At 48.4% G+C, this 25480-nt stretch overlaps 1 protein-coding gene across 1 annotated transcript in view; it reads left to right on the forward strand.

Annotated features, from left to right (window-relative positions):
• Window positions 1-25480, forward strand: part of acvr2ba (activin A receptor type 2Ba) — a 216963-nt gene that overhangs the window by 139335 nt on the left and 52148 nt on the right. The window contains exon 2 of the mRNA XM_078534548.1: window positions 22940-23147. Within this exon, the coding sequence (XP_078390674.1) occupies window positions 22940-23147 (208 nt within the window). The remainder of the gene's footprint in view (window positions 1-22939; window positions 23148-25480) is intronic.

The raw sequence follows: 25480 nt of genomic DNA on the forward strand, positions 1-25480 counted from the left end.
CTGTTACCTCAGCGAGCAGGGTGGTCTTGCTCCCCGTTCCTAGGGTCAAGGTCCTGCAGGTGTTGGTGAGAAATTTGCCACCTCGCCTGACATCGGGCCTTGCGGACCCGCAAAAGCACACTTGGGTGGTTTGGCCTGTTGTGTGGTTTGAGCTGAATTGTGAAACAAGTGTGCTCGTAGATTGCAAACGGTTTTCCAGAATAAATGGGTGAAGCTGACCATCGGTGATCTCTGGTGGCTTGTTCACGTTTGCACCATTACACGTCCGCACTTTGCGGTTATAGAGATACCCGGGGTCAGTTCGGTGTTGTGACTCCCCATCGGTGTGTGTCGGAGTTTACCCTCCAGGTAAGGCAAACGCCCAACCGTGATCCCGTGTCGCTCTTATGGCCCTTTTCCTTCCTTCGATCTAATCGTGAATCCTGCCTCAACGGTACCCTGCATAGATTGGAATCAAACTGTTAATTCTCTGAGAGCAGAGCAACCAGACTATCAATTCTTGATCTTTAAGAGGTGCCTGCGCAGTAATTGCTTTTGTGAAGATGTCAATTGATTTATTCTATCCCGAGGATTAACCTCGGGAGAAAAGATAACCCCCCCACCCCCGCCCCAGTTCACTCATGTCCATTGTGCTGAGTTTTTACTACGTGATTTCCCCCCCCACCCTCGCGCACACACAATGCACACTTCATCAGGGAAAACTGATGCCTGTTTTCATCTTTTTACAGATGCTAATCTGCTCTTTGTTCCTCCAATGCTGTCAGTGTAACACTTCATTTACCCACATGTCTAATCAGTCAATGTGTTCACGATGGCTGACAAACCCTTTTTTGTGGTAAACATAAAAGCCCCATGAGTATTTTTTTTGCTCGTGAGAGCCCAGGCCACAGTTGGGAACTTATGTCCTTGACTTCAGGTGAACCCTGTGTGGGCGCTCAGAGGAGTTCAGTTCCGGCTACTTACTCTCTGGGATTGGAATTCCCTGCGTTTCCCTCCGGCGTTTCCTGTCGTCCTGATCACCAAGCTCGAGGTGCCTCTGAGTAGAGGCAGGCTGATGTCCTTTCAGCGGGGGATGTTGGTTACGCCCGTCTGTTTCAATAAAGTTTCAGTTGATGGTTCTGCCTGGTGGCGATGCTGCCATCCCAGGCTTCACTTCCTATTGGACGAGCCGACAGCTTCCCTCTGTGCCCCTCCTCCAACGGGGCTCATTGCAAAGCAGCACAACTCCACTCGGCGCGTCCCACTGCCCGACTGAATCTCCTCCAACCCCACGACCCCTCGGAGGTCTCCGCATGCCTCTAATTTCCCGTGCATTCCTAATTATAACTTCCTCCGCCATTGGCAGCCGCGCCTTCAGTTGCCTGGGCTCCCGAGCTCTGGAATTCCCTCCCTACGCCCCTCCACCTCGCTTTCCTCATTTAAGGCGCTCCTTGAAACCTACCTCTTTGGACCAAGCTTTTGGTCACCTGCCCTAATATCTCCTTCGTGGTTTGGTGTCATACTTCGTTTTACAAGGCTCCAGTGAAGCACCTTGGGGGGGCGTTTCGTTACGTTAAAGGCGCTATATAAATATAAGTTGTTGTTGTTAGGGTCAGCGTTTGTGAAACCACGAAATACGGAGGGGTTCAACTTATGTTAGGTGACTGGTCCGTTGTGGAACTCCTGAACTCCTCCACTCATGCACTTTGAGGTCTCAGTCAGTGTTTCTGAGTGAAACACCGATAATCTCACTTATGCCTCACCAAAAAGCAAACCTTGTCGCGCTAATGTGATTTATTTATTTTTGTGCTCTACGATGGAGCCGAGGGTCACTGGGGAGGTGGGATGGGGGAGACGGTGGGGAGATGCTGGCAGAAAAGCAGAGTTGAGCCCACAATCAGATCAGACTCTTGTTGAATTTGAGCAGAGGATGCTGGAAGTGCTCAGCAGGCCTCGGCAGCATTCGTGGGGAAAGAAGCAGTGTTAACGTTTCCGGTCTCGACCTTTCATCAGAACCACTGACCTGGTCAAGCAGGCCCAAGGGGCTGGATGGGCCTAATCCTGCTCTTGTTTCTTATGTTCTTAGCTCCGGTGAATTCGGCCACCTTGGGTCCACAGTGACAGACAATCTGTCCTTTGGTGCAGAACCTGCTACGCGCTTTGGGAATGGAGCTACTACCTTTGACCGACTCTCAAGTCGCATCTGGACTAGCGTCAGGCTGACGGCCTATCAGGTCTTTGTTCCCAACACCTTGCTGTGCGGCTGTGAAATAGGGATAACTCGCAGCTGCCAGGAAAAGAAGCTCAACAATTTCCATCCTTGCTGGTCTGTGGCACCTTGCGGGTAAATCCCGGCAGGGCAAGGTCAGAAAGGTGGCTCTGCCCCTCTCAAAGGCAGAGATCTCCGGTTTGTTGGCACTCCTGAAAACAGGGGCAGCTTCACTGGCCTTGGGCATATTTGCAGGATGGAAGATGGCCGCATACCCAAGGACTTTTCTGTATGGTGAGGTAGTCGAAGCCAGACAACCAGTGGGGCGTCCAAAGCTTTGCCTCGAGAATGGTTGCAAGTGCGTCTTGAAGGCCCTAAACATCGATTCTCACAGTAGCGGTCCTTTGCGATCTCAACCAATGGCCAGGCCCAACCTCAAGTCCTCATCCATGTGCTATTGGGTAGGGCCAATGATCTTAGACCATAAGACATTTGAGCAGAAATTAGGCCATTCGGCTCATCGAGTCTGCTCCGCCATTCAATCATGGCTGATAAGTTTCTCAACCCCATTCTCCCGCCTTCTCCCCGTAACCTTTGATCCCCTTACCAATCAAGAACCTATCTATCTTGCTTGACTCGCCCCTCCCTCCCTCCACCCTATTATCCTAAAGATGTAGAGGCAACCTCGAGCACAGTGCTGCTTCCCCATACTGACATCTCTGCAAAGACTGGAGAAGTCTAAGCTGAGACTCTGCTGTCCTGTGTGGCCATTGTAATATTGCAGTTGCATATGTTGCCAGTGTCTAGGAAAACATTCATATTAAGAAGTGAACCTATTGTGGAAAAATTCAAATGACACCAAATATCATCACCGGCTACACAAATCACAGATAAGCCAATCACTCTCTTGTACCGTCTCTGCCCACATCCCCTTTCCAACCCTACTTTCCTCAGTGTTCAGCCTCAGCAACGAAAGCACCATAATAGTTTTCACACGGGCACCCCTGCTCTACCCTGACCCCTCCACCGTTGCTAAGTTGTCGCGTCGCTTCTCCAACATCCAGTCAGCAATGAAAAGACTTGCATTTCTATAGCGCCTTTCACCATCTCAGTGCCGGATGAGCAGAAATTTCCTCCAATTAAATCTCGGGTGTGAGAATCGATATGGCAGCTAGGAAGAGGAGTAGGCCATCCAGCCTGATCCATCGCTCCATAATACCCAGACCGAACCTCTACATCAGCTCCACACTCCTGCCGCACCCACCTATCCCTTGATTCCCTTTTGTGTCCTGAAGTTTGTCGCCGTCTCTCTTGAATATTCTCCACAACCGAACGTTCACAGCCCTCCAGTGGAGAATTCTAAAGATCCACAATCCTCCGATTGAAGAGATTTCTCCTCACCTCAGTCCTAAATGGCCCACTTCTTAACCCTGAGACCGCGACGCTTTTGGGAACGTGAACCAGCAGCCACTATCCTTCAAAAGAGAAGTAAAGAGGACTGCGCTAGCAGGAAAACATCGTTCTCCTTGACTAAACCGTGGCCAAATCCATCTTGTAAAGTTTTGCTTTCTCTGCTTGAGAAAGATGGTCACTGTGCAAAACCGTTTACATCAAAGATCGAAGAGGAGGAGGAGGAGGAGGAGGGGGGAATTCCTCTCCAGTGTCTCTCAATATATATTTCTACCTCAACCAAGACCTGAAGCAGATTACCTGGTTATTATCACATTGCTGTTTGTGGGAGCTTGCTGTGCATAAATTGGCTGCCACACTTCCTGCGACTCAGCGGCGGCTCTGCTTCCTCCAGTGGCTATGAAGTGCTTTGGGATGTGCTGAGATGGTGAAAGGCGCTATAGAAATGCAAGTCTTTTCGTGGCTGGTCGTTCACGCTTTGTAGAGCGGGCTGGACTTATCTCGATGTTAACAAACATGGAACCGTAAGACAGAATGAGCTCATTTACAAACAAAATAACTGTCGGCGTGGGAAATCCGAAATAAAAACATAAGCGCCGGCAGGTCTGACAGTGACTGTGGAGAGAGAAACGGAGTTAACGTTTCCGGCTGACGACCTGTCATCGGAGCTTCTCTGAACTCCTCGCGACGCGGCGGATGCGCAGTGGTAAGTTGAGTCTTGCGAACAAAACGAAAGCAAAAATAGAGAGGCCGTGGACCACAGCCACCATTGTCGAGGCAAAAAAAAAAGACTCGACTAAGAAATCGGAGCCGTCCGAAGGAGGGCGAGAATGAATGGGCAGGCGCGATATTGAGTCTTAAATGTGGTCAGAGGCTGTCAGCTCAGCAGTCCCCAGGAAATCCAGGTGGCATTGGTATTGGGGAAGGTGGATCGATTAGTTTCTGCCTCCTGGCACTAAGCTTTTGACCTCATTTGTATGAGAATGCCGGAGACCAGGGCCTGCATTTCGATGACCTTTGGGTTGAAAGGTGAGTAAATTGAATACATCAGTTTAAAATGGCTCTCGGTCCGAGTCACTGCCGAGCACTTCGTTCTTCCAGTCAGCGTTCCATATTTATTCTTGCTAATCCGGAGTTTTTTGACATTTGCTCAGGGGATGGCGGGGTGGTGGTTGTTGGATTTTTGCTTGTGTCTAATCGGTGAGCGCACACACCGACCGATACCGGGGCTGGGAATTAAAGTTTTTCCACTCGGGGGAGCAGCTGCGCAGGATTCCCATCGCGACCCCGCTCAGCCTTCTCTCCACGATTTAAGGATCTCCCGGAAACCCAGCCGGAGGTCCCGGCCGGCCAGCCGGCCAGCCAGCCAGCTTTCCCAGGAGCCTGGAACTTGTGTAATTCGGGATGAGCCAAGGAGCAAGCTGAGCGCCACCTGGGCAAGCAGCAGCTTGCCCGCGTTCCCGGGATTTGGGTGAAAGGCTGGGGCAGCGACGCACAGCAATACGGAGGTGGAGAGGGCCTGGGATCGGAAATTCAGCTTTGCTTTTTAGAACAAGCCAGGAACGGCCTGAGCAAACACCTGGGGTCACTATGGGTTGACGAAAGGGAGGCTGCGTTCGACGAATTTTATTAAGAGTTTTATGAGGATGTTACTAATAGTCTTTTGGCAGTACAGAACTTTGAGTATTGCTGAAAAAGAGATGTTTTTATTTTGTCGAAGCATTTCGTCTTGCACTCATCAGGACCGTTCACAAGAAAATGCCAATGCTGCCTGGTTTAAATTTCAAACGGCGCTTGGCAGCAAATGGTCGGTCACCATCCACTGGTGCATTCTCCACGGTAACACCTCTACCAGTCAGGGTCCCATTTGCCAACCAATCAGCGCTCTCTTCTCACACTGTATTTGTCATTTGGGGGAGGCAGTGGCATCGTGGTATTGTCAATGAACTCGTATTCTAGCGACCCAGGGTAATATTGTGGGGACCTGGGTTCAAATCCCACCACAGCAGGTGGTGAAAATTTGAATCCAATAAAAATCTGATGATGACCACGAAACTTTTGCTGATTGTCGTAAAAACCCATCTGGTTCACTAATGTCCTTTAGCGATGGAAATCTGCTGTCCTTACCTGGTCTGGCCTACATGTGACTCCAGGTCCATGGCACTGTGGTTGACTCTTAAATGCCTTCTGAACAAGGGCAATTAGGGATGGGCAATAAATGTTAGCCAGCAATGCCCACATCCCCTGAATGAATTAAAAAAAAAATATTGAGATTTGTTAGCAAAACATAAGGGACCTTCGATATACTGAAACTTTATAAAGCTTTATCACCAACTCTCATCATCCTGTTTGGGTCCTTGGACCCAACAGTGGGTCTTTGGAAGTGAGAGGAGATTTACCAGAATGGTTCCAGGGAATTTTAGCTACGAGGTTAGGTTGGAGAAACTGGGGTTGTTCTCCTTGGATCAAAGGAGAAGTTGAGGAGAGATTTGGTAGAGGTGCACTTAACTATGACAGGTCAGGTTAAGATAGGCAAACAAAAGCTGGTTCCCATGAGCTGATGGTACAAGGACTAGGAGGACACAGATTTAAAGTTTTGGGCAAGAGGCGCAGGGGCAATGCAAAGAAAAACCCTTTTACACAGTGAGTGCGAATGACCTGGAAGTCGTGGCCCACGAGGGTGGGTGGAAGCAGAGATGATGATTGATTTCAAAACTAATTGGATGGGCACCTGAGGGAAATAAATTTGCAGGGCTCCGGGGATAGAATGGAAAAATGGGACTGACTGGATTTCTCTACAGAGAGCCGCCATGGAATCGAAGGGCCGAATGGCTGCCCTCCTGTGCTGTTGTGACTTGATGACCTACACCGCGTGAACTGCTGTGGTTCAAGAAGGAGGCCCACCTCCACCTTCCCGAGGGGCGGTTAATGATGGGGCAAACAGATCTGACCTTGCAGCGATTCTGACATCCAAGAACAAATCAAAATAAAGACCCCATCATTCTCTCGGCGCTCAGTTGAAGGATGGTCACCTAATTGAGAGCAAAAACCGTGACTGACACCAGTCTAACAATGTTACAGCAAGGACCGATTGGACCAATTACCTTGAGAAAGTTGTCTGGAAAAAGACAAGTGCCCTTAGAGAAGGAGGGAGGAAAGCTACAAAGTGGCTAACACTGATGTGCTTACACCACCACAGTGACTACGCTACACAGGATGTAGTGGAGGATACGCCAACGCAACAGCGCTCTATAACCTGCACCCGCTCAAATATTGACGTGACATCGCACCTGCTGTTGAGCCTCAGTTCAGTTTAATGGTGCAAATCAGGAATTTTGGAGAAACTGGCCTAGATTTTCCTGGAGTAGGTATTTTGCAGCGTAATGATATTGCACTGCAGGTGGCTGGACCTGCGAGCGGCTAGAGGCCTGGTAAAGGCAGCAGGGCGTCTTAACAACACCACCGACTGTCTGTCTCCTTGAGTATCAGCCGTGGCTCAGCTGGTAGCACACTGGCCTCTGAATCACAAGGTTCTGGGTTTGAGTCCGACTCCAGGGCTCGAGCACAAACATCAAGGCTGACGGTCACGTGCAGTACTGAGGGAGTGCTGCACTGTTGGAGCTGCTGTCTTAGTTTACCACATGGCTGTTTGTGGGGAGTTTGCTGTGTGCAAATTGGCTGCCGCATTTATGACATCACAACGTTTACACTTCTTCAAAAAGCACTCCATTGGCTGGAAAGCACTTTGAGACTTTTGATAGGCTTGAGAAGTGCTAAATGAATATTAAGCTTTTCTTTTCCTTAACCAATGAGATGTAAGGATTGAGAAATAGAGGACCAGAGGATTTAATGTGAATTCGAGGCAAATCAACAGAAAGAGAAATAAAGTGAGGGAAAGAAAGCTTGAATTGTAGAGTCGTTGAAGCACGGAAGGAGAGACCATTTGGCCCATCTTATCCATCCCAGCCCTCTGCAAGAGCAACTCAGCTTCTCCTGTTCCTTGCCTTTTCGATAAAGCCCGACAAATATTTTCCTTTCAGGTGGTTTTCCAATCCCCTTTTGAAAGCCACCATGGATTCTGCCTCCCCCACACTCTCAGGCAGTGCATTCCAGATCTGAACCACTCGCTGTGTTTTTTTTTTAAAAAAAAGATATTCCTTGCCCTGGATTGAGAGTGAGCAACGAGACAGAAAGGAAAAACGAGAGAATCTTTTTTAAAAAAACACGTAAACTTTAAATTTTACAAGAACTTGCAACCCGCAGGAATGAAATTCCACAATTCACTTGTTACCTTTCTGAGCTTGGGTGGCATTGCAGGAGCTTAAATCTAGTCGTTAAAGAGGAACCCACGCTGTAAGTTTAGCCGATAATTAATGAGCCAATGCAGCAATTTCTCAAAATTGACAACGGTGATACTGAGCTCTCGTTGTTGCAAAATTAGCAGCTGTTACTAGTGAGCAAATTGTGGCGATTTGCTGTGTCTGCCTTCCTCATCCAAATTACTGGACAGTTTATACACTAATATCGGGGAATGCGTTAAACTTTGCCAGCAAATCGTAGAGTTCTGGTATACTGAGAGAGGGAGCATACTGAGCACACAGAAACCAACAAATATACCCTTAACTTGTTTCGCCAGCTTGCTGCTGGAGGTATGGCTACATTGAGTTATCATGTTGCAATACTGTCAAGCGTGCTGCATTCATCATCCAGCAGAAGGCATATTTCAAGGTGAAGTTCAACACTCCACCTCTTAACTCTTCCCAACAATCGATGGTGTTCAGCATTCTGCACCTTGCCCCTTCACCTTAACTTCTCTTTTGTTAAATAGTGACTTGCATGGTTAGTTCCTCTGCGTGCGCCTGCGTGTCATGCACAAATGGATCTGTGACTTAGCAAATTTTAACCTGACAAGAATTGACTGTGCGCTCTCCCTCACCCTCCTGCTCTCCCTCCTCCCCCCGCGCTCTCGTGTCGTATGTCGAGCATGTTGGCCTTTCTAGTTGAGTGGAGACTTCATTGGTCAAACACTGACACAATGACGAGCTGAAAGGCCTAGATTACTGCCCTTCGGGGGAAGGCAGTAAAATTGCTGAGGTTTTCAAACTGGACTCGGGGTCGATGATCTCAGTCATTTTTCAGCTCGAGGACTAGGACGCGGCATCACTTGAGGAAAATGTCTGCTGTAATCCGTATTCCATTGTTTAAATCTGTTGACATTCTCTGACTCTCTCCGCCCCGGTGTGTCTCTCTCTCTCTGGGTAGCTGGCCCTCTTGCGGAAGCTAGGTACAATCCTTCTGAAAGGCAACCTAATGGAGATCTTTAAAAAAAAATCATGAAAGGTTTTGAGAGATGCAGCGAGAGGGTTTTCACTTGTTACAAAGACCAAAGTTGGAGACCAATCAAAATAAGTTCAATCAGCAAGAAATCAAACTGGGAATTCAGAAGAAGTCCAGAGGGTAGTTAGAATGTGGAACTCGCTAACATAAGGAGTCTGGGTGCCTTTTAAGGGGAAGCTTGGATAAGCAGATGAGGGCGAGTTGAGTGGAGAGTTAGGTTGACAAGAGTCAGATGAGGAAGGGTGAGAGGAGGCTCAGGTGGAGCAGACACTGGTTGGGCTGAATGGCCTGTTTCTGTGCTCTATATCCTATCTAAGTGAGTGAAGGAGCCTGAGAAACACCTTGGGTAACGCCCCTTCCAGCTGACAGGAAGAATAGACCTGCAACCCCTTAGCCTGGCCTTGAGCCTCTTGAAATGGTCCATCCATTTGGGAACTGAGGAGCCATCTTACCCTTGGAGGTTGCTAGAAACCACAACGGTGGGCACACAAGCAACCGGGCGGCTTCATCGCTTCGGCCCAGTTTTGTGTCTGGCCAAATCCAGGGGAAGGTTCAACAGAGACATTCAAAATGATCCTGCTCAAAACGGCCCTGCTATTGGAGACCCTGGTGGGTGGTGGTTGTCCCTGCCCCTTTTGGGAGCTGCCCCCAGCTCGGGTAGGGGTTTCAAGCTCAAGGTTACGAGCCACGGCCAACGGCGGGATGGTGGAAGAGCTAGAGCCTCGAGGGACAGAAGCTGCTCCAAGGAGAGGATCCTTCGGGAAGTGGGCTTGGATTTCCTTTAAGCACACACAAGGGAGGCAGCGGGAAATCGCCTGGTATATTCTTTGCCCCTATTCCGATTGCTCACTGGAGTTGAAAATGGGAGGCGCTAGCAAGCAAGCGAAGAGGAAAGTGCAAGACCAGGAGACGTGGAGAACCGGGCCGAGGAGCTGCCCTCAGCGGGATCCTCACCCCCATTCGAAACGATGAAGGGTTTTGACCGAGCAGCTAGAGAGAAACTGGGTCCACTGATGCAGATTTACGATAATTGATAAAGGAACCAGGTGGGAGGTGAGGTTCTGAGGTTCCGAGGTGGGAGGTGAGGTTCCGAGGTGGGAGGCGAGGAGTTAGGCGAAAGATCGGCAGCGATCTCGTTGAAAGGGGGCTGAACAGGCTCGAGGGGCTGAATGGCCCGCTACTGTTCCTGTGGTTGCACCCTGATGGGAGGGCAGGGGGGGCTGGCTTTGACCTGGAGTGGCACTGCCTGAAAGGATGGTCAACAATATCTTTTCCAAAAGGGTTATTGGATGTAAACTTGCAAAGGAAAAATTTTGTCGGGGGCGTTGGGCAAAGAGTGGGACTAACTGGATTGCTTTTTGCAAGAGCCAGCAGAGGCATGATGGGCCAAACGTCCTCCTCCTGTGTTGCCTCAAGCTGTGCTATAAAGAGAACAGGAAGAAACACCTGTACATTTACAGTATTATTATTGGTCGTCCTTTAGTCCCGTGGCTGCTAACAATGTGGCTACTACATACGGTCAAACCTGTAACTGGCTGCAGACAGTGTGTGAGGGAGGGCCTCCACTCCGCTGCTGCCTGACCGGGCCTTTTCATTTTTATTTTTTGTTTTGGTACATTTGAGCAAAGTAATTGTTTCAAAAAGCAGTAATAGTAGCAACAGGGGATTGACAGAAGCTGCCTGAAGCATTGATCGTTTACCCAGCCCAGTTCAAAGCTGACTTCTCCCACAAACTCGCCTTTTGCTTTAATAGAAAAGCTACAGCATCAGAAGGGGCGGTTGGCCAGGTGACATCGGTCCTAAAGCGAGCGAAAAATCATCTTTGCAATTCAATAGCCCCCATCACGGCCACCCCTGATTATCTGCAAAACGCACAGCTGCTTTGGGAGGGGGGGTGGTAGGGGGAGCTAGGAAAACACCAGATGTGGAACCCTCTCCCGCTAAACGCGTTTTAGATGCAAGCTCCGATAATATGTTTCAATCCACGATCAGGAAATCTTTGCCAGCCAGCGAAAGGGGTGCGAGGGGACACGGAGTCAAGCTGGGTAGATGGAGTTAGGCAGGCAAGATCAGCAGCGATCTCTGTTGAATGGGGCAGAACAGGCTCGAGGGGCTGAATGGCCCGCTTATTGTTCCTGTGGTTGCACCCTGGTGAGAGGGCAGGGGGGGGGCTGGCTTTGGCTGTGATGACTCCCACGACCGCACAGCTCTGCACCCACATGCGTTGCTTGGGCCTGCACCTGAGCAGGGGTCGCTTTGCTTCGGGTGTGAGAGCAGCCCCTGCTCACAGGACTGAACTGCAGCGCTCCTTGGAGGAAACTGGAAACGTAGAACGCAAGACGTGCATCTATATAGCGCCTTTCACGACCACAGGATGGCCCAAAGCACTTGGCAGCCGACGAAGTCCTTTTTGCAGTGCAGAGTGAAAAGTGGCAGCTATTTGCACAGGGCAAATTCTCTCAAACAGCAAATGTGATGGTGAGCAGACTATCCTTTATTTTGTGTGGCGTTGATGGAGGGATAAATATTGTCCAGGACACTGGGGAGAATCCCCCCCACTCCTCTTCGAAATGGGATCTTTTGCATCCATCTGAGAGGGCAGGTGGGGGGGCCTCAGTTTGACATCTCATCTGGAAAGGTGCATGAAAGACGCGCAGTCTTTATCTTCCTTTTGAGAGCTTAAGTCTGGCTGAGGCGCCGAGTCTTCAGAAGATAAATGGATGTGACCGGCCACAGGATCAGATTGGGTCCTGTCCCCCCCACCCACCCCCCTTCCTTTCCCAATCCACTTGCCCTCGTTCAGGGAGAGAGCCCGTTTGTGCAGTCTCTCCCGTTACTTCCTTGTGAGTCGCTGCTGAGTGGACAGCACCCTCGTGTCTCGTGTCAAAGGTTGTGGGTTTGAGCCCTGATCGAGACACTTGAGCGCAAACTCCTGGCTGACACTTCAGTGCGTGTAATGACGACGCACCGGACAGGCTTCTACTGGAAACAGATAACTTCAGTACAGAGAGCTTTTTCAGAAGCTACATGCTTGAACCCGGCCCTTGGCTAGACAGCCCCGCCCTCCCGGATTACCCGCGTTTAAGGCTCATTGGTCGGAGTCTCCAAGAGCAACCACGTGACAGGCAGTAGGAAAGGCGACACCCTCGATTGCTACAGTGCGGTACTGAGGGAGGGCTGCAACTGTCAGAGGTACCGTCTGCCTGGACAAGTAAACGTGAATAGGATTGGGTGGGAGCTGGAGGTCATGGTGTTCCAGCACTATCTGAAGAGGAGCAGGGCAAATTATTTCTGTGTTGTTCAATGGCTACCGATCAACTCCAACATCAAAAACCGATCACCTGGAGGTTGTGAAAGCAATTGCGTAAAAGCGCTTTTTTTTCTCTCTCTGTTCCCTTCTTTCCTTTTTATTCTTCCTTTTTGCTTACTTTCTTCCTTCTTTCCTATCCTGTCCCCCGACTCCCGTTGAAACAACTGTGCAGTAAGTTCCTTTCCAGGCAGTGCTCAGCGTAACTCAAGCTGCCATAATGGAGTTCAGCAATCCTTGTAAAAGTGAAAGAAGGCCATTTAGTCATCTTTTACAAGGTGTCAGATTAAATAAAGATTGCACGTTCTTTAGGGTTCGCGGCCTTCAGTTGGCGAAGTTTGTTTTGCGACCTCATAAATAGCGACTTTGAAAGGGGAGCACGAACATGTGTTGACCATTTGCGTTCAACAAATGTTGCTGTCACTTGTGTCCTTGATGCTCTGTATTTTTTTTTTCTCCGTTGGCCGCAGGGAGCTCGGAGCTGACTCGTAACAGGCAACGAGGCAGGGGCCAGGTTTTTTAGGCATTCATTGCTCATCGGACTTCTGAATTCAAAACTGCTCCCGCGAGCTCCCAGTATGTTTTAATACAGACGCCATGCCATGTGGTACTGAGCCAGGTAGGCCAGGAGATCTGAGGATTGACTATCCATCAATAATCAATAACCTGGTCCCAGCTAGGATGGCAAAGGTGAACTGTAATTAGCCACTGCGGTGGGCTAATGAAGGGAAAATTACAAACCATATGTACATCTGAACATATAAATTAAGAGCAGGAGTAGGCCATTCAGCCCCTCGAGCCTGCTCCGCTATTTGATAAGATCATGGCTGATCCGATTGTGGCCTCAACTCCACGTTCCTTCCTACCCCCTATACTCTTTGACTCCCTGGTCAGTCAAGAATCTAACTAACTCAGCCTTTAAAAATATTCATTGACCCCGCCTCCATCACTCTCTGGGGAAGAGAGCTCCACAGACTATCAACTCTCAGAAAAAAATTTCTCCTCGTCTCCGACTTAAATGGGAGATTCCTTATTTTTAAACTGTGTCCCTTAGTTCTAGTTTCCCCCACAAATGGAAACATCCTCTCAGCATCCATCCTGTCAAGACCCCTCAGGATCTTGTACTTTTCAATAAAATCACCTCTCATTCCTCTAAACACCAATGGATTTAGACCTAACCTGTCCAACCTTTTCTCATAAGATAATACCCCTGCACTATCTCCCACCACCACCTCCCCCAGCCCCCTCCATCCCAGGTATCAGTCAAGTGAACCTTCATATCAGTCGAGTGAGTGAACCTTCTATCGTGGTAGCATTCTAAAATTAATGTGGTGCTTCTCTTCCTAACCTCTGCCCAGTGAGCCCTGCATTTTGGTGGGTGTCTGATGGTGACGGCTATGATTTTCTCCCCTCTACACCCTCCTGTCCATGAACAAAGCTCTGGGAGGATACCCCAGTGTCTTTCTAGGGAGACGGTGGTGTCGTGTTAATGTCACTCGACAAAATAACCCAGAGAACCAGGCTAACGCCCTGGGGACATGGGTTCAAATCCCACCATGGCAGCTGTTGGAATTTAAATTAAATAAATAAAATCGTCGATTTTATTAAACCCGTCTGGTTCACTGATGTCCCTTTAGGGATGGAAATCTGCAGTCCTTCCCTGGTCCCTGGCCTACATGTGACTCCAAACTCAGTAATGTGGTTGACTCCTAACTGCCCTCTAAAATGGCCCCATAGCAAGCTACTAAATTCAAGGGCAGTTAGGGCTGGGCAACAACGGCTGGCTATTGCCAGCGATGCCCACATCCCATGGAAGAATCGAGGTTAAAAAAAAGACTCGAGTTCAAATCTGACCTCGGCAGCTAAGGAATTTAAATTTAATTAATTAAATAAATCTGGAAATATAAAGCTCGTGTCAGTAATGGTGACCATGAAACTGCTGGATTGCTATAAAAATTCAGCACGTCCTTGAGGGAAGGAAATCTGCCTTCCTTACCTGGTCTGGCCTACATGTGACTCCAGACCCACAGCAATGTGGTTCAATCTTAACCGCCCTCTGAAATGGCCTAACAAACCACTCAGTTGTATTCAAGAAAGTGACTCACCACTACCACCTCGAGGGCCATTAGGAATGGCAACAAGTGCTGGCCTTGTCAGTGACGCCCTCATCCCATAAAGGAATAACAAAAAAACACACCTACACACAACAACTGTGCATTTTTCAATAAAATAAAAGTTTGAGGGACAGCCATTCCCTGGTCCATTCCCCGTGGCAATGCCTTGACCAATCAGTGCCAACCTGCCTGGTTTGAATTTAAACAAAAGCTTGGCAGTTAACTGTTCCATGCTGTATTCTCCATGGCAACGCCTCTACCAAATTGGAGTCCACTTGCCAACCAATTGGCACTCTCTTTTCATGCAGTATAAATCGTTGTTCCCTTTACTGTTGGTATTTCTTGCGAACTGTCCTGCTGAGTGCAAGACGAAAAGCTTCAATAGCATATCTCTTTTTATTTTCAGCGATATTTGCATTTACGTCAATGATTTAAGGTAGCAAAACATCCTAAAAATTGGCACCAGAGCCAATGAAGGAGGGGCCAATTAAACGCTTCATTTTAAACCGTCTGAAAGGAGTGAGAGTAGAAAAGTGTCACGGTTTAGAAAGGGAATTCTGGAGCTTATTGCCTAAATGGCATAAGGTTAACATTGGTGGGTTAAAGTGAAGCGGGGAATTCACGAGGAGCCATGGTTGGAGGAAGACAGAATCCCCTGAGCAAGATTCAGCAGCTTCAGTGACAAAGGGCAGGAATGAATCAACGTCATCGTTGATAATAATGATAGACTGGCCTGGCTGCCTAATGCAAGAATCTGTATTCTGACTGGGAGGGAATGGTGGTCCTGCAGCATGGAGCTCTTAATTGAAAAAGCCACCAGTTCTGACTGCAGCCTGGAAGTCAAGGGCATCAGATGGAAGGGACCGGGGATAACAATATAGTAAATCCAGTTAGAGTTCAGAGAAGGTCAGAAGCCACAAGAGTAATCACTCAGCAGAGGGGGAAAGAAATGGGAGATGTAGGGAGTTTACTGTCAAAAGAAAAAAAAATGTATTTACAACCTCCTCCTCCTCCTCTTGGTACATGATTGAATCAACATCAGGGCAAGGTATTTATATCCAATACTACCTGTATGCTGATGAAAGCAAAGTAAACAAAAACTCTGAAGAAGAGTCATACGGACTTGAAACGTTAACTCTGTTTCTCTCTTACAGATGCTGCCAGACCTGCTGAGTTTTTCCAGCATTTTCTGTCTTTATTTCTACCCGTGTTCTGCTCCTTACTACTAACAGGATTAATCCATTTCTCTACATTACTTCCGAGCTGTGTTCAGCCTTACTCCGGGGGCAGTCACGGTATGACTGAAACCCGGTTTGTCCACTGATGTTTAATGACCTTGGTTTGAGGCCCTCGGTAGTTTTTCAGCTAGCCTAGTGCACTTCGAATCTCTCTGGTTGGACAGACAAAATGCAGTGATTAAGTTAAAATAAGCTCAATAAATCATGTGTAAGAAGCCAGGCCGGAGCTACTGAGCCATCAGGAGATTGCAGGAAGTCACAATATTTCCCTATAGCTGTGGGTAATAAAATAAAATCGGGGTTGGACACAATACTGGGGAGGGGCTCGGACATTTTCTTTTTAATGAGAGTAGGTCTAGAGCCAATGTAAATTGCTGTCCGTCAAATTTTGTCCTGCTGTAAACCCAGGGTTGCCAACTGGTTTAACTATTCCTGAAGATTTCATCACATGACTTGTCCCCATGCTCCAACCCTTAGTCGGCCAACACATCCATCGTTGTGACGTACTGCCTTCCTACACCAATGGGAAAGCAAAAAGACTCATTACCCAATTGGATGACGCTTGACTATCAGCCAAACAGCCTTTCTTCTCTCCCTCCCCCCCACCTGTCTTCAATATCTGGTAAAGAGAAATGTTCAAAGAAAATAACAAAAATGAAACCCCATCTTTGTTGGGGTCCCCATGATTTTACTGCAGGGTTGTGCAGTGCTGTGGCCTGGCGATTGACCTTCAGTTCCTGGAGTCTCCAGGTTAATCCTGGAAGGTTGGCGACCCTACCTAAACCAGATAAGGCTGAAGGGCGGGGTTGGAGGGACGAGGGGAATGATGATTTGAGTTCCAGTGTTTGTTTTTGTTTTTGCTGCTGCCGCTAATGATTGGCTGACTGAAAATCTCCTTAACTCTGCATCATTGGACACAACAGCTTGGATTCATACAGTGCCTTTCCTGTAGTGGATGTCCCACTGTGCTTCACTAACAAACGTTGACACCCAGCCACGAGAGGAGACGTTAGGGCCGACGACCAAAAGCTTGGTCAAGGAGATCAGTTTTAAGGAGTGTCTTAAAGGAGGGGGGAGAGGCAAAGAGGTTTAGGGAGGATATATCAGAGCTTGGGCCCTAGGCAATTGAAGGCATGGAACACCGGTGAGTGATTAAAATGGGGAGACACGCAAGAGGCCAGCATTGGAGATGTTCAGGGTCCTCTGAGGGTTGTGGGGCTGGAGGAAGTGGGGTGGTGTAAGTGGGGGTTGTGGTGAGGTCAGGGTAGGATTTACAAACCAGGATGAGACATAGCAGCGTGTGGAGAAGGAGAACTGAATTCTGCTTTAGCACCAGGTGTTTAGTGTCTGGCCTTCTGGGTGCACAGCGTCAATCAGACTGGTCTGATTTCGAACTGAGTTAATTGGTACCGTTGCTGGAGCTGTGAGAGATGATTTGTTGCCTCCCAGCTGCTCAGCATGAAGGGAGTGCTCAGTGATCTATAAGAAATTAGCTGATCTGTTTCCAAGTGGAGTGTTTACGAGCTGATAACCTAATCTAATTTGTCCTTTAAGTTGTACGTTAAATAAATATTTTAGCTTGACATGAGCCATTAGGCAAATAACCCAAACAGCACTTATACAGAGTTTTGGTGAGTCCACAGCTAGAGTGAGTGGTTTTGGTCTCCTTACCTAAGGAAGGATATGCATACCTTAGGGAGGGTGAAGAGAAGGCTTGATCTCTGGGATGAGAGGACTGGTTGCCCGATAAAGAGAGATCGAGACCTCTCTTCTTTGGAATTCAGAGGAACGAGAGGTGGTCTCGTTAAAGAGGGCTTGAAGGTGTGGATGCTGAAGGGCTGCGTTCTCTGGCTGAAGAATCTAGAACTCGATGTCACCGTCTCAGGATAAAGGGTCGGCCACTTCGGACTGAGATGAGAAATTTTCTTCACTCTGAGGATTGTGAACCTTTGGAAATTCTCTCCCCCAGAGGGTTTTGGGTGCTCAGTTGTTGACAGATTGTTGGGGAGTTAGGGGATTAATTAAAAATTAATTGGGGAATTGAGGGATGCGGGAAAGGGCAGGAAAGTCGAGTTGAGGTAGAAGATCAGCTGCGACCTGATTGGATGACATAGCAGGCTCGGGGTGGGGGGGGCGGGGGCCATATGGCCTACTCGTGTTCCAATTTCTTATGTGAGCTCCATCCATATCTGTGCCTACTCTCTGCGGGTGACAATTTCCATAGGAGGTGGGTGATAATGGGCTCTGTAACATATAGTGGGGGACAGCACTGGTGCCTCTGGCAACACGGGATACCCAGCAGCCAAGAAATACTGTCTCCCCACATAGAACTCGATGTCACAGTCACAGGCTGTAAGTATACGCAAACTGTACAATCATAGGGGTTGTCACCCAGGTCAAATCCGGACACGAGTGTGTGTGTGTGTGTGTGTGTGTGTGCTTTTTAGGGGAGTTGTACGGTGACATTCAAGGGCAGCCATCCTGCCTGATCCGTTCTTGACTTTCTCCCACCTCTCCAAAGCTTAGGGACTGTGGTCTGATATTAAAAAAAGAAAGACTTGCTTTATTTAGCATGTTTCACAACCACCGGATGTCTCAAAGTACTTCTGAAGTGTAGTCACTGTTGTAATGTTGGAAATGTAGTAGCCAATTTGCACATAACAAGCTCCCACAAACAGCAATGTGATTACTTCGAGGTAATTTGTTTTTGTGATGTTAATTGAGGGGTAGATATTGGCCAGGGCACCAGGAAGAACTCGCCTGCTCTCCTTTGAAAGCGGGACTTTTGCATCCGGCCGAGAAGGCAGATGGGGCTTTGGTTTAATGTCTCATCCGAAAGGCAGCGCCTCTGACAGTGCAGCACACCCTTAGTGCTGCGCTGAAGCGTCAGCTGTGATTTTTATTTTTTTTGCAGTCCGGTCCTGAAGTCAGACCCTGTGACTCAGAGGTATGCAATCTACCGGATAACTGCTCAGGCTGACACCAGTCACAATCCTCACAGACCATGACCACTCACAGCATTAACCGTCCTCACACTCGGAGGGGAACTCTCTTTTTATTTTGAAGGCGTCGATCAAATTTTGTGACGAATTGAATTAAACTGCAACCTCATGGCAAACTGAGTCGCCCCTCTCAGCATCTGCTGATTGGCAAAGATGAGAAAATGGGTAAAAGGGATATCAGAGTTCCACCCTAACATCTGCCCATAAGAGTTGCTGCTCCTCCATAACTGAGGAAGGTCAGTGTGCTGTGGGGGAGGAAGGTTAAAAGTAGTATGTTTGTTGGGAGCCTTGTCTATTATAGTAACGAGTCACTGGCAGATCAAGACTAGGCTTGAAGCACTGGCTCTTTGAAGTTTGGCCAATGACGTGTTACCAGTTGCTATTAATAAACTACTAGCATTTGATGCTTTTCTTCCGCCACCACAGTCCCCATTGGACTGAATAAAAAGGCAGCTGCTGCTAAGAGAGTTTCAGGCCATAGAAGCACCTGCAACGCCTTTCTCTTTGGATAACTATCTAATTCCCTCTTGAATGCCTCGATTGAACCTGCCCCCTCCCACCACACACTCAGAGCATTCCAGATCCTAACCACTCGCTGCAGAAAGTTTATCCTCCTGTCGCTTTTAGTTCTTCGGCCACTCACCTTAAATCTCTGCCCTCTGGTTCTCCACTCTTCCGCTAATGCGGGTGATTTCTCCTTATCTACTCTTGTCAAGACCCCTCATGATTTCGAACACCTCTATCAAATCTCACCCCACCACCCCCCCGCCACCCAATCTTCTCCTCTCTAAAGATCTCTATTCTGTCCCTGGGACTGAAGTCACTCATCCCAGGAACTGTTCTCTTAACCTTTTCTGAACCCTCTCTAAGGCCTTCATATCCTTGGAGATGACATTCAGCATTCATTTTAATCTTTATAGAATTGTTTAGGGCTATTTGTTCTGGGTTTCAGAGATGTGAAGTTAAGGGCCATTTGACCCCACATTTCTGTTACTGTTGTGGTCTTCCTGTGTTACAACTGAGCTCTCGAGTCTGACCAAAGCTGCTCCCAGTCCTCTTTAGGTGTCTCCACAGGCACCGCTACAGGTATTGAGTGATTCTCTTTGGTTCTGTTCTGATCCCACCACACTGTATGCCCTTGCCGTCAGAACGTCCATTCAGAACCTCCCCGCTAGTTAGTAGAGATTTGGAACTCCTGTGGGTCAGTAATCCACACCCTGTCTGTAAAACTAGGGTGAGTAAATCGGCAATTCCCCCTCCCCCCTCCTTTTTCAGCCCTTGCTCTCCCCCACCAACTTGCTTTGTGATTCTTTCTTTGGACCTGACCGTCGCTGGCAAGGCTAGAACATGTTGCCCTAAATGCCCTTGAACTGAGCGACTTGCTGGGCCTTTTCAGGGGGCAGTTAAGAGTCAACCACATCGTGTGTGGGTCTGGAGTCACATGTAGGCCAGACCAGGTAAGGACAGCAGATTTCCTTCCCTAAGGTTCAAACAGGTGGGTTTTTATGACAATCAATGATAGTTTCGTGGTCACCGTTACTGAGACTGGCTTTCACATCCAGTTATAAACTGAATTTATTAACTAAGTTTAAATTTGTGGATTTGCTAAATGCTGGAAACACTCATGACCTGAGGGTATTGGTCTAGGCCCCTGGGTAAATAGTCTAGTAACATTACCATTACGTCACCGCCTCCCTTCATTGAGCTTTTAGCCAAGTGTTAGAAAAGGCTTTTCGCACCATGTTGATTTGAATTGTTAAAAAAAAATCTCACAACTACAGACCAGAGGGAATGTTCGGGGAAGCGTGTGCAACAAATGTAAGCAAGTTACCAATAAATCGAATCAGGAACTCAGGAGAGGTTTCTTTTATCGGAGAGTGGGTTAGAATATGGAACTTGCTATCGCAGGGAGGAGGGGGTTGGGCAAATGGCAGAGACGCATTCACGGAGAGGTTAGACAAACATATGAGAGGGGAAAGAAGCAGAAGGACAGAATGACAAGGTCAGGGGAAGGGAGGAGCCTTAGAGTCAGAGTTATACAGCACAGAAACAGGCCCTTCGGCCCTTTGTGCCCGTGCCGGCCATCAAATCCACCTATCTATTCTAATCCCATTTTCCAGCACTTGGCCCGCTAGCCCTGTACGCTATGGCATCTCAAGTGCTCATCTAAATACTTCGTAAAAAGTATGTTTCTTAAAAAGAAATACTTCCAGCTCCCTGGTGGGGAGTCGAAACGGCTCTGATGGACCAAATGGCCTGTTTCTGAGCTGTAGATACTATGCGATTGTGTGCACAACCGAGCTGAAGTAATGACGAAGAAATGGGAGCTGCTTTGAGTGACTAATTACTAACGTCACGGGCAAAGCATGTTGAGGCACATTGTTTAAAATGGAGATAGCGTGGGCCGAAAGAGTGACTGTTCTGCGTGAATTTTAGTATTAAAAAAGCACGACGTGAGTAACACGATGAAGAGAAAGAAATAGAACTAGCCTAGATATAGAACTAGGGGGCAGTTTTAAAAACAAGGGGGTCTCCCATTTAAGGTTGAGAGGAGAAGGATTTTTTTTCTCCTATCCGAGGATTCTGAATCTTTGGAACTCTGCTCCCCCCAGAGAATGGAGGAGCAGGGTCAGTAAACATTTTTAAGGGCAGAGGTCGATAGGTCCTTGACTTAACAAGGGAGTCAAAGGTTATCAGTCTTAAAATTAGGGGTCGCCCTTTTAGGACAGAGATGAGGAGAATTTTTTTTCTCTCCGAGGGTTGTGCGACTTTGGAACTCTCTGCCTCCGAAGGTGGGTGGAGGCCGGGTCACTGAATATCTTTAAGGCAGAGGTAGATAGATTCTTGTTAGGCAAGCGAATCAAAATTTATTAGGTGTAGGTGGGTGCGGAATTCAAAACACCAACAGACTAGCCATGATCTTAATGAATGGCGCAGCAGGCTCGAGGGGCCCAATTGCCTACTCCTGCGGCTATTCCTTATGCTATCGGTGGTAGGCGGAATGTGGAGTTGAGGCCACAGTCGGATCAGCCAGGCTCGAGGGGCTGAATGGCCTACTTCTTGCTCCTAATTCGTACGTGTGTAAATCTGCCAGAGTTGTCGATTTTATATATATTTTTTTAAAAAGCGGTGGGTGGGCAGAGTTGTGCGAGGTGGGTGTTAACGTTACATATTGAGGAAAGGATGAATTTTGAAGGCAGTCTTTTCCTTAAGTTGGTAAGTTTATTTCTAAGACTAATGACACAGATATCTCTAGTCCCCCACCCCCCCCCAACACCCAAACGTGAGTTGGTTTTTATACTCCTTCAACGATTCCCTAATCTTTCCTCAATTGGGGGCAGTTACCCATAATTACCAACTTAAAGCACGCACTCTATTGCAGCTTGATTCTAATATGAACGGTGCGGGGAGGAGGGGAGTCATGTCACAGGAGCTTGTCGTCTCAATTGCATCTTCCCCACCCCCCCAGAGGTGTCAGCTGTGGCTCAGTTCATAGCACCCTCACCTTTGAATCAGAGGGTTGTGGGTTCATATCCCACTCCCGGAAACCAAGAACCGTGATTGTACTCGAAAGAGTTGCAACCTGTGACTGTTGATAACTCGAAAGAGTTTCCCCACCCACCCCCCACCCTCCCCTCACTTCCTGCCACTCGTCAGCTTAAAGCTTTTGGGAGTTTTAAAAAAAAAAGACCAAGCCCAAAAGATGTTCACTTTTTTACAAAAGCAAAATACTGCAGATGCTGGAAATCTGAAATAAAGACCGGGAATGCTGAAAGCGCTCAGCAGGTCAGGCAGCATCTGTGGAGAGGGGAACAAGAGCTCACGTTTCAGGTGAAAGGCCACTGAGCTGAAACATTAACGCTGTGTGTGTGTTTCTCTCTCTCTTTCTCTCCCTCCCTCTACTCAAGCCGCCCCCTGCCTGACCACCTGACTGTTCACTTGCATTTGGGGGAGGTGGTGGCGTAGTGGTATTATCACTGGACTAGTCTTCTAGAGACCCAGGGTAATTCTCTGGGGACCCGGGTTCAAATCCCACCACGGCAGATGGCGATATTTGAATTTTTTTTTTAAAAAAGCTGGAATTGAAAGTCTGATGCTGACCACGAAATTGTTGCCGATTGTTGTAAAAAAAAAACCCCATCCCCTTCACTAATGTCCTTTTAGGGAAGGAAATCTGCCGTCTTCACCTGGTCTGGCCTACATGTGACTCCAGACCCACAGCAATGAATGCTGGCCTAGCCAGTGACGCCCACACCCCCTGCGGGGACAAATAAATAACGTGTCAAGAAAAAAAGAGCTCTCCTCGTCGTTGCTAACTTTTCCTCTTGTGCGACCTCCCACAGGTCCCAGCCATGGAGAAGCCGAGACCAGAGAGTGCGCTTACTACAATGCCAACTGGGAGCTCGAGAAGACCAACAAGAGCGGCGTGGAGCAGTGCGAGGGCGAGAAGGACAAGCGCCTTCATTGCTACGCCTCCTGGAGGAATAACTCCGGCTCCATCGAACTGGTCAAGAAAGGATGCTGGTTGGATGATTTTAACTGTTACGACAGGTAAGGCCTGAAAGCGCAGGGGGGACGGCGATGGAGCACCCATAGAACCGGGAATAAACAACGGCGACTTATATCCAGCTTCTAATGGGCGGGGGGGAGCTGAATTAGCGGAGCGCAGGTATCTCAGAGGATTGTGGGGCTGGAGGAGATCACAGAGATAGGGAGGGGGCAAGGCCACGGAGGATGAGAACTTTAAAATCGAGTTGTCGCTCGATGGTTGCCCATTTATTTAAACTTGTCCTGTTTTTAATGAACATCTCGGAGAGCCTAGATTTATTCCTGACAGCTCTCACCTAGAGGCTGTTCATTATGGATTATCCAAGTTGATCTGAATTGAGTGCCGTGTTCTGGTGCTTATATACAATTCTCATCTCAAACCCAGAGCCTGACTCATGTGACATCTTTTCCCCACCCCATGACCAGATTCTGATCATGTGGTGTATAGTGGTCACGTCCTCAGTCCGCTGGAGCGGGGCTGTTCGAGTTTCCATGGATACGGACATGGAAGCAGTTTTTAACTCTTGGGCCAGCCTTGGATTTATTGAGTTGTTGAGGGTAAAAGGTGTATATATATAAAAAAAAAGAGAAACAATGATTTGTGTTAGCAGCGGAAGAATTGTAGAATAATGTTGGAAGAGATAGTGAGGCTGGGGGGTGGAATTGTAGCATCTTATCTCTTGGGCTTGAGTTCAGATTGAGCCCAGAGTGGGATGAAAGCTCGTGTCTGCTGGCTGTGTGCGTGTCCTATTTGAAATGGGCCCTGTGTGGTTTCAATTCGATCTCCAGTGGGCCATGCCTACCCTGTAGAGCTGGCGTTAACTGGCAGTCAGAGAGGGCAAAGGTGGCTAGTTTGGAAGACCTGGTGCATTGGGTCATCGGTGTTGCCCTGTGACTCTCTTGAGATCGACAACTCGCTGCTAAAAGCCCAGACAGCTCGGTCCTGTGTGTGCCTGCGTCCCTTACTCAATGGGTTATCCTGTTCAGCCTGGAGAGGGGGGGGCCCTATTTTTTTTTTTGAAGCAAAATTGCCTGATCGACGGAGAAACTGGGGGAGGTGGTGGCGTGGTGGTGATGTCACGGCACTAGCAATCCACAGGCCCGGGCTAATGCGCTGGGGGAAACGTGGGTTCAAATCCCACCACGGGGCAGCCGGTGGAGTTTAAACTCAATTAATAAATCTGGAATTGAAAGCCAGTCTCAGTAATGGTGAGACCGTGAAACTATCGCCGATTGTGGTTAAAAAAAAAACCTATCGGGTTCACGACTGCCCGTTAGGGAAGTAAATCTGCCGTCTTTCCTGACCCGCAGTAATGTGGTTGACTCTTAACTGCCCTCTGGAATGGCCTAGCAAACCACTCAGTTCAAGGGCACACGGGCACACAGGGTTGGGCAGCAAGTGCTGGCCTTGCCATCAATGCCCACATCCCATGAAAGAATAAAGAAAAAAAATGGATTAAAATTTTTTTTTTCTGGTGACCCCCTGAGGTCACGTCATAGAAGATTCTGAGGGGGCTTGGCAGGGTGGATGCTGAGAGGGTATTTCCCCTCCTAGGGGGAATCTAGGACTAGGGGGTTGCAGTTTCAGAATAAGGGGGGGGGTGGGTCTCCCATTTAAAGTAGAGCTGAGGAGGAGTTTCTCCTCCCTCGGGGCTGGTAATCTTTGGAATTGACAGTCCCGGGTGGTGGTGGTGGTGGAAGCCGGGTCATGGAACAGGTTCGAGGCTGAATCAGTCGGATTTTTTGATGGACGTGGGAGCCCGAGGGTTTATGGGAGGGCAGGCAGCAAAGCGGAGTGAAGGCCGCAACCAGATTGTATTGAATGAGGGAGCAGACCCGAGGGGACCGAAAGGCCCTTCTCCTATTTCTTATGTTATCATAGACGCCTGTGTGACCCTTGAAAACAACAGCTCGGACATCCCCCCTGCAGCAGCGTGTGTTAGGGCGGAGCCGCGTTGTCAGGGCAGAGTAGAGCGAGCTCCGCTCGGACCTCCGAAGATACTTTTACACGGGGGCACATCTGGGAGAGCAGTGTCCATGTGCTGGATTCCCACGTCTAGAATTCCAAAAACAGATACCCTCTCCCAACTTCCAGATTGTTAAGCCCAGGATGAAGGGGACCGGTCCACCCTGTCCTCCAGACTGAGTGATAAGTGAATTGAACGTTAAAAAAAGGAAAACATCATTCTGCTGTGTAAAGCAGCAGCGCTCGATAAACAGGCAATTGGACGTCTGAGATGGGAAAAAGTTCAGTTTTCCCAGTGCAGTTTTCCTTCTCGTTGCACCAGTCGGGGGGGGAGGGGAAGAGGAGTTAATTTGTAAAGAGAAAGTCGGAA

The sequence above is a fragment of the Cetorhinus maximus genome, chromosome 3, assembly GCF_964194155.1.
Source record: "Cetorhinus maximus chromosome 3, sCetMax3.hap1.1, whole genome shotgun sequence".
Taxonomy (NCBI): domain Eukaryota; kingdom Metazoa; phylum Chordata; class Chondrichthyes; order Lamniformes; family Cetorhinidae; genus Cetorhinus; species Cetorhinus maximus.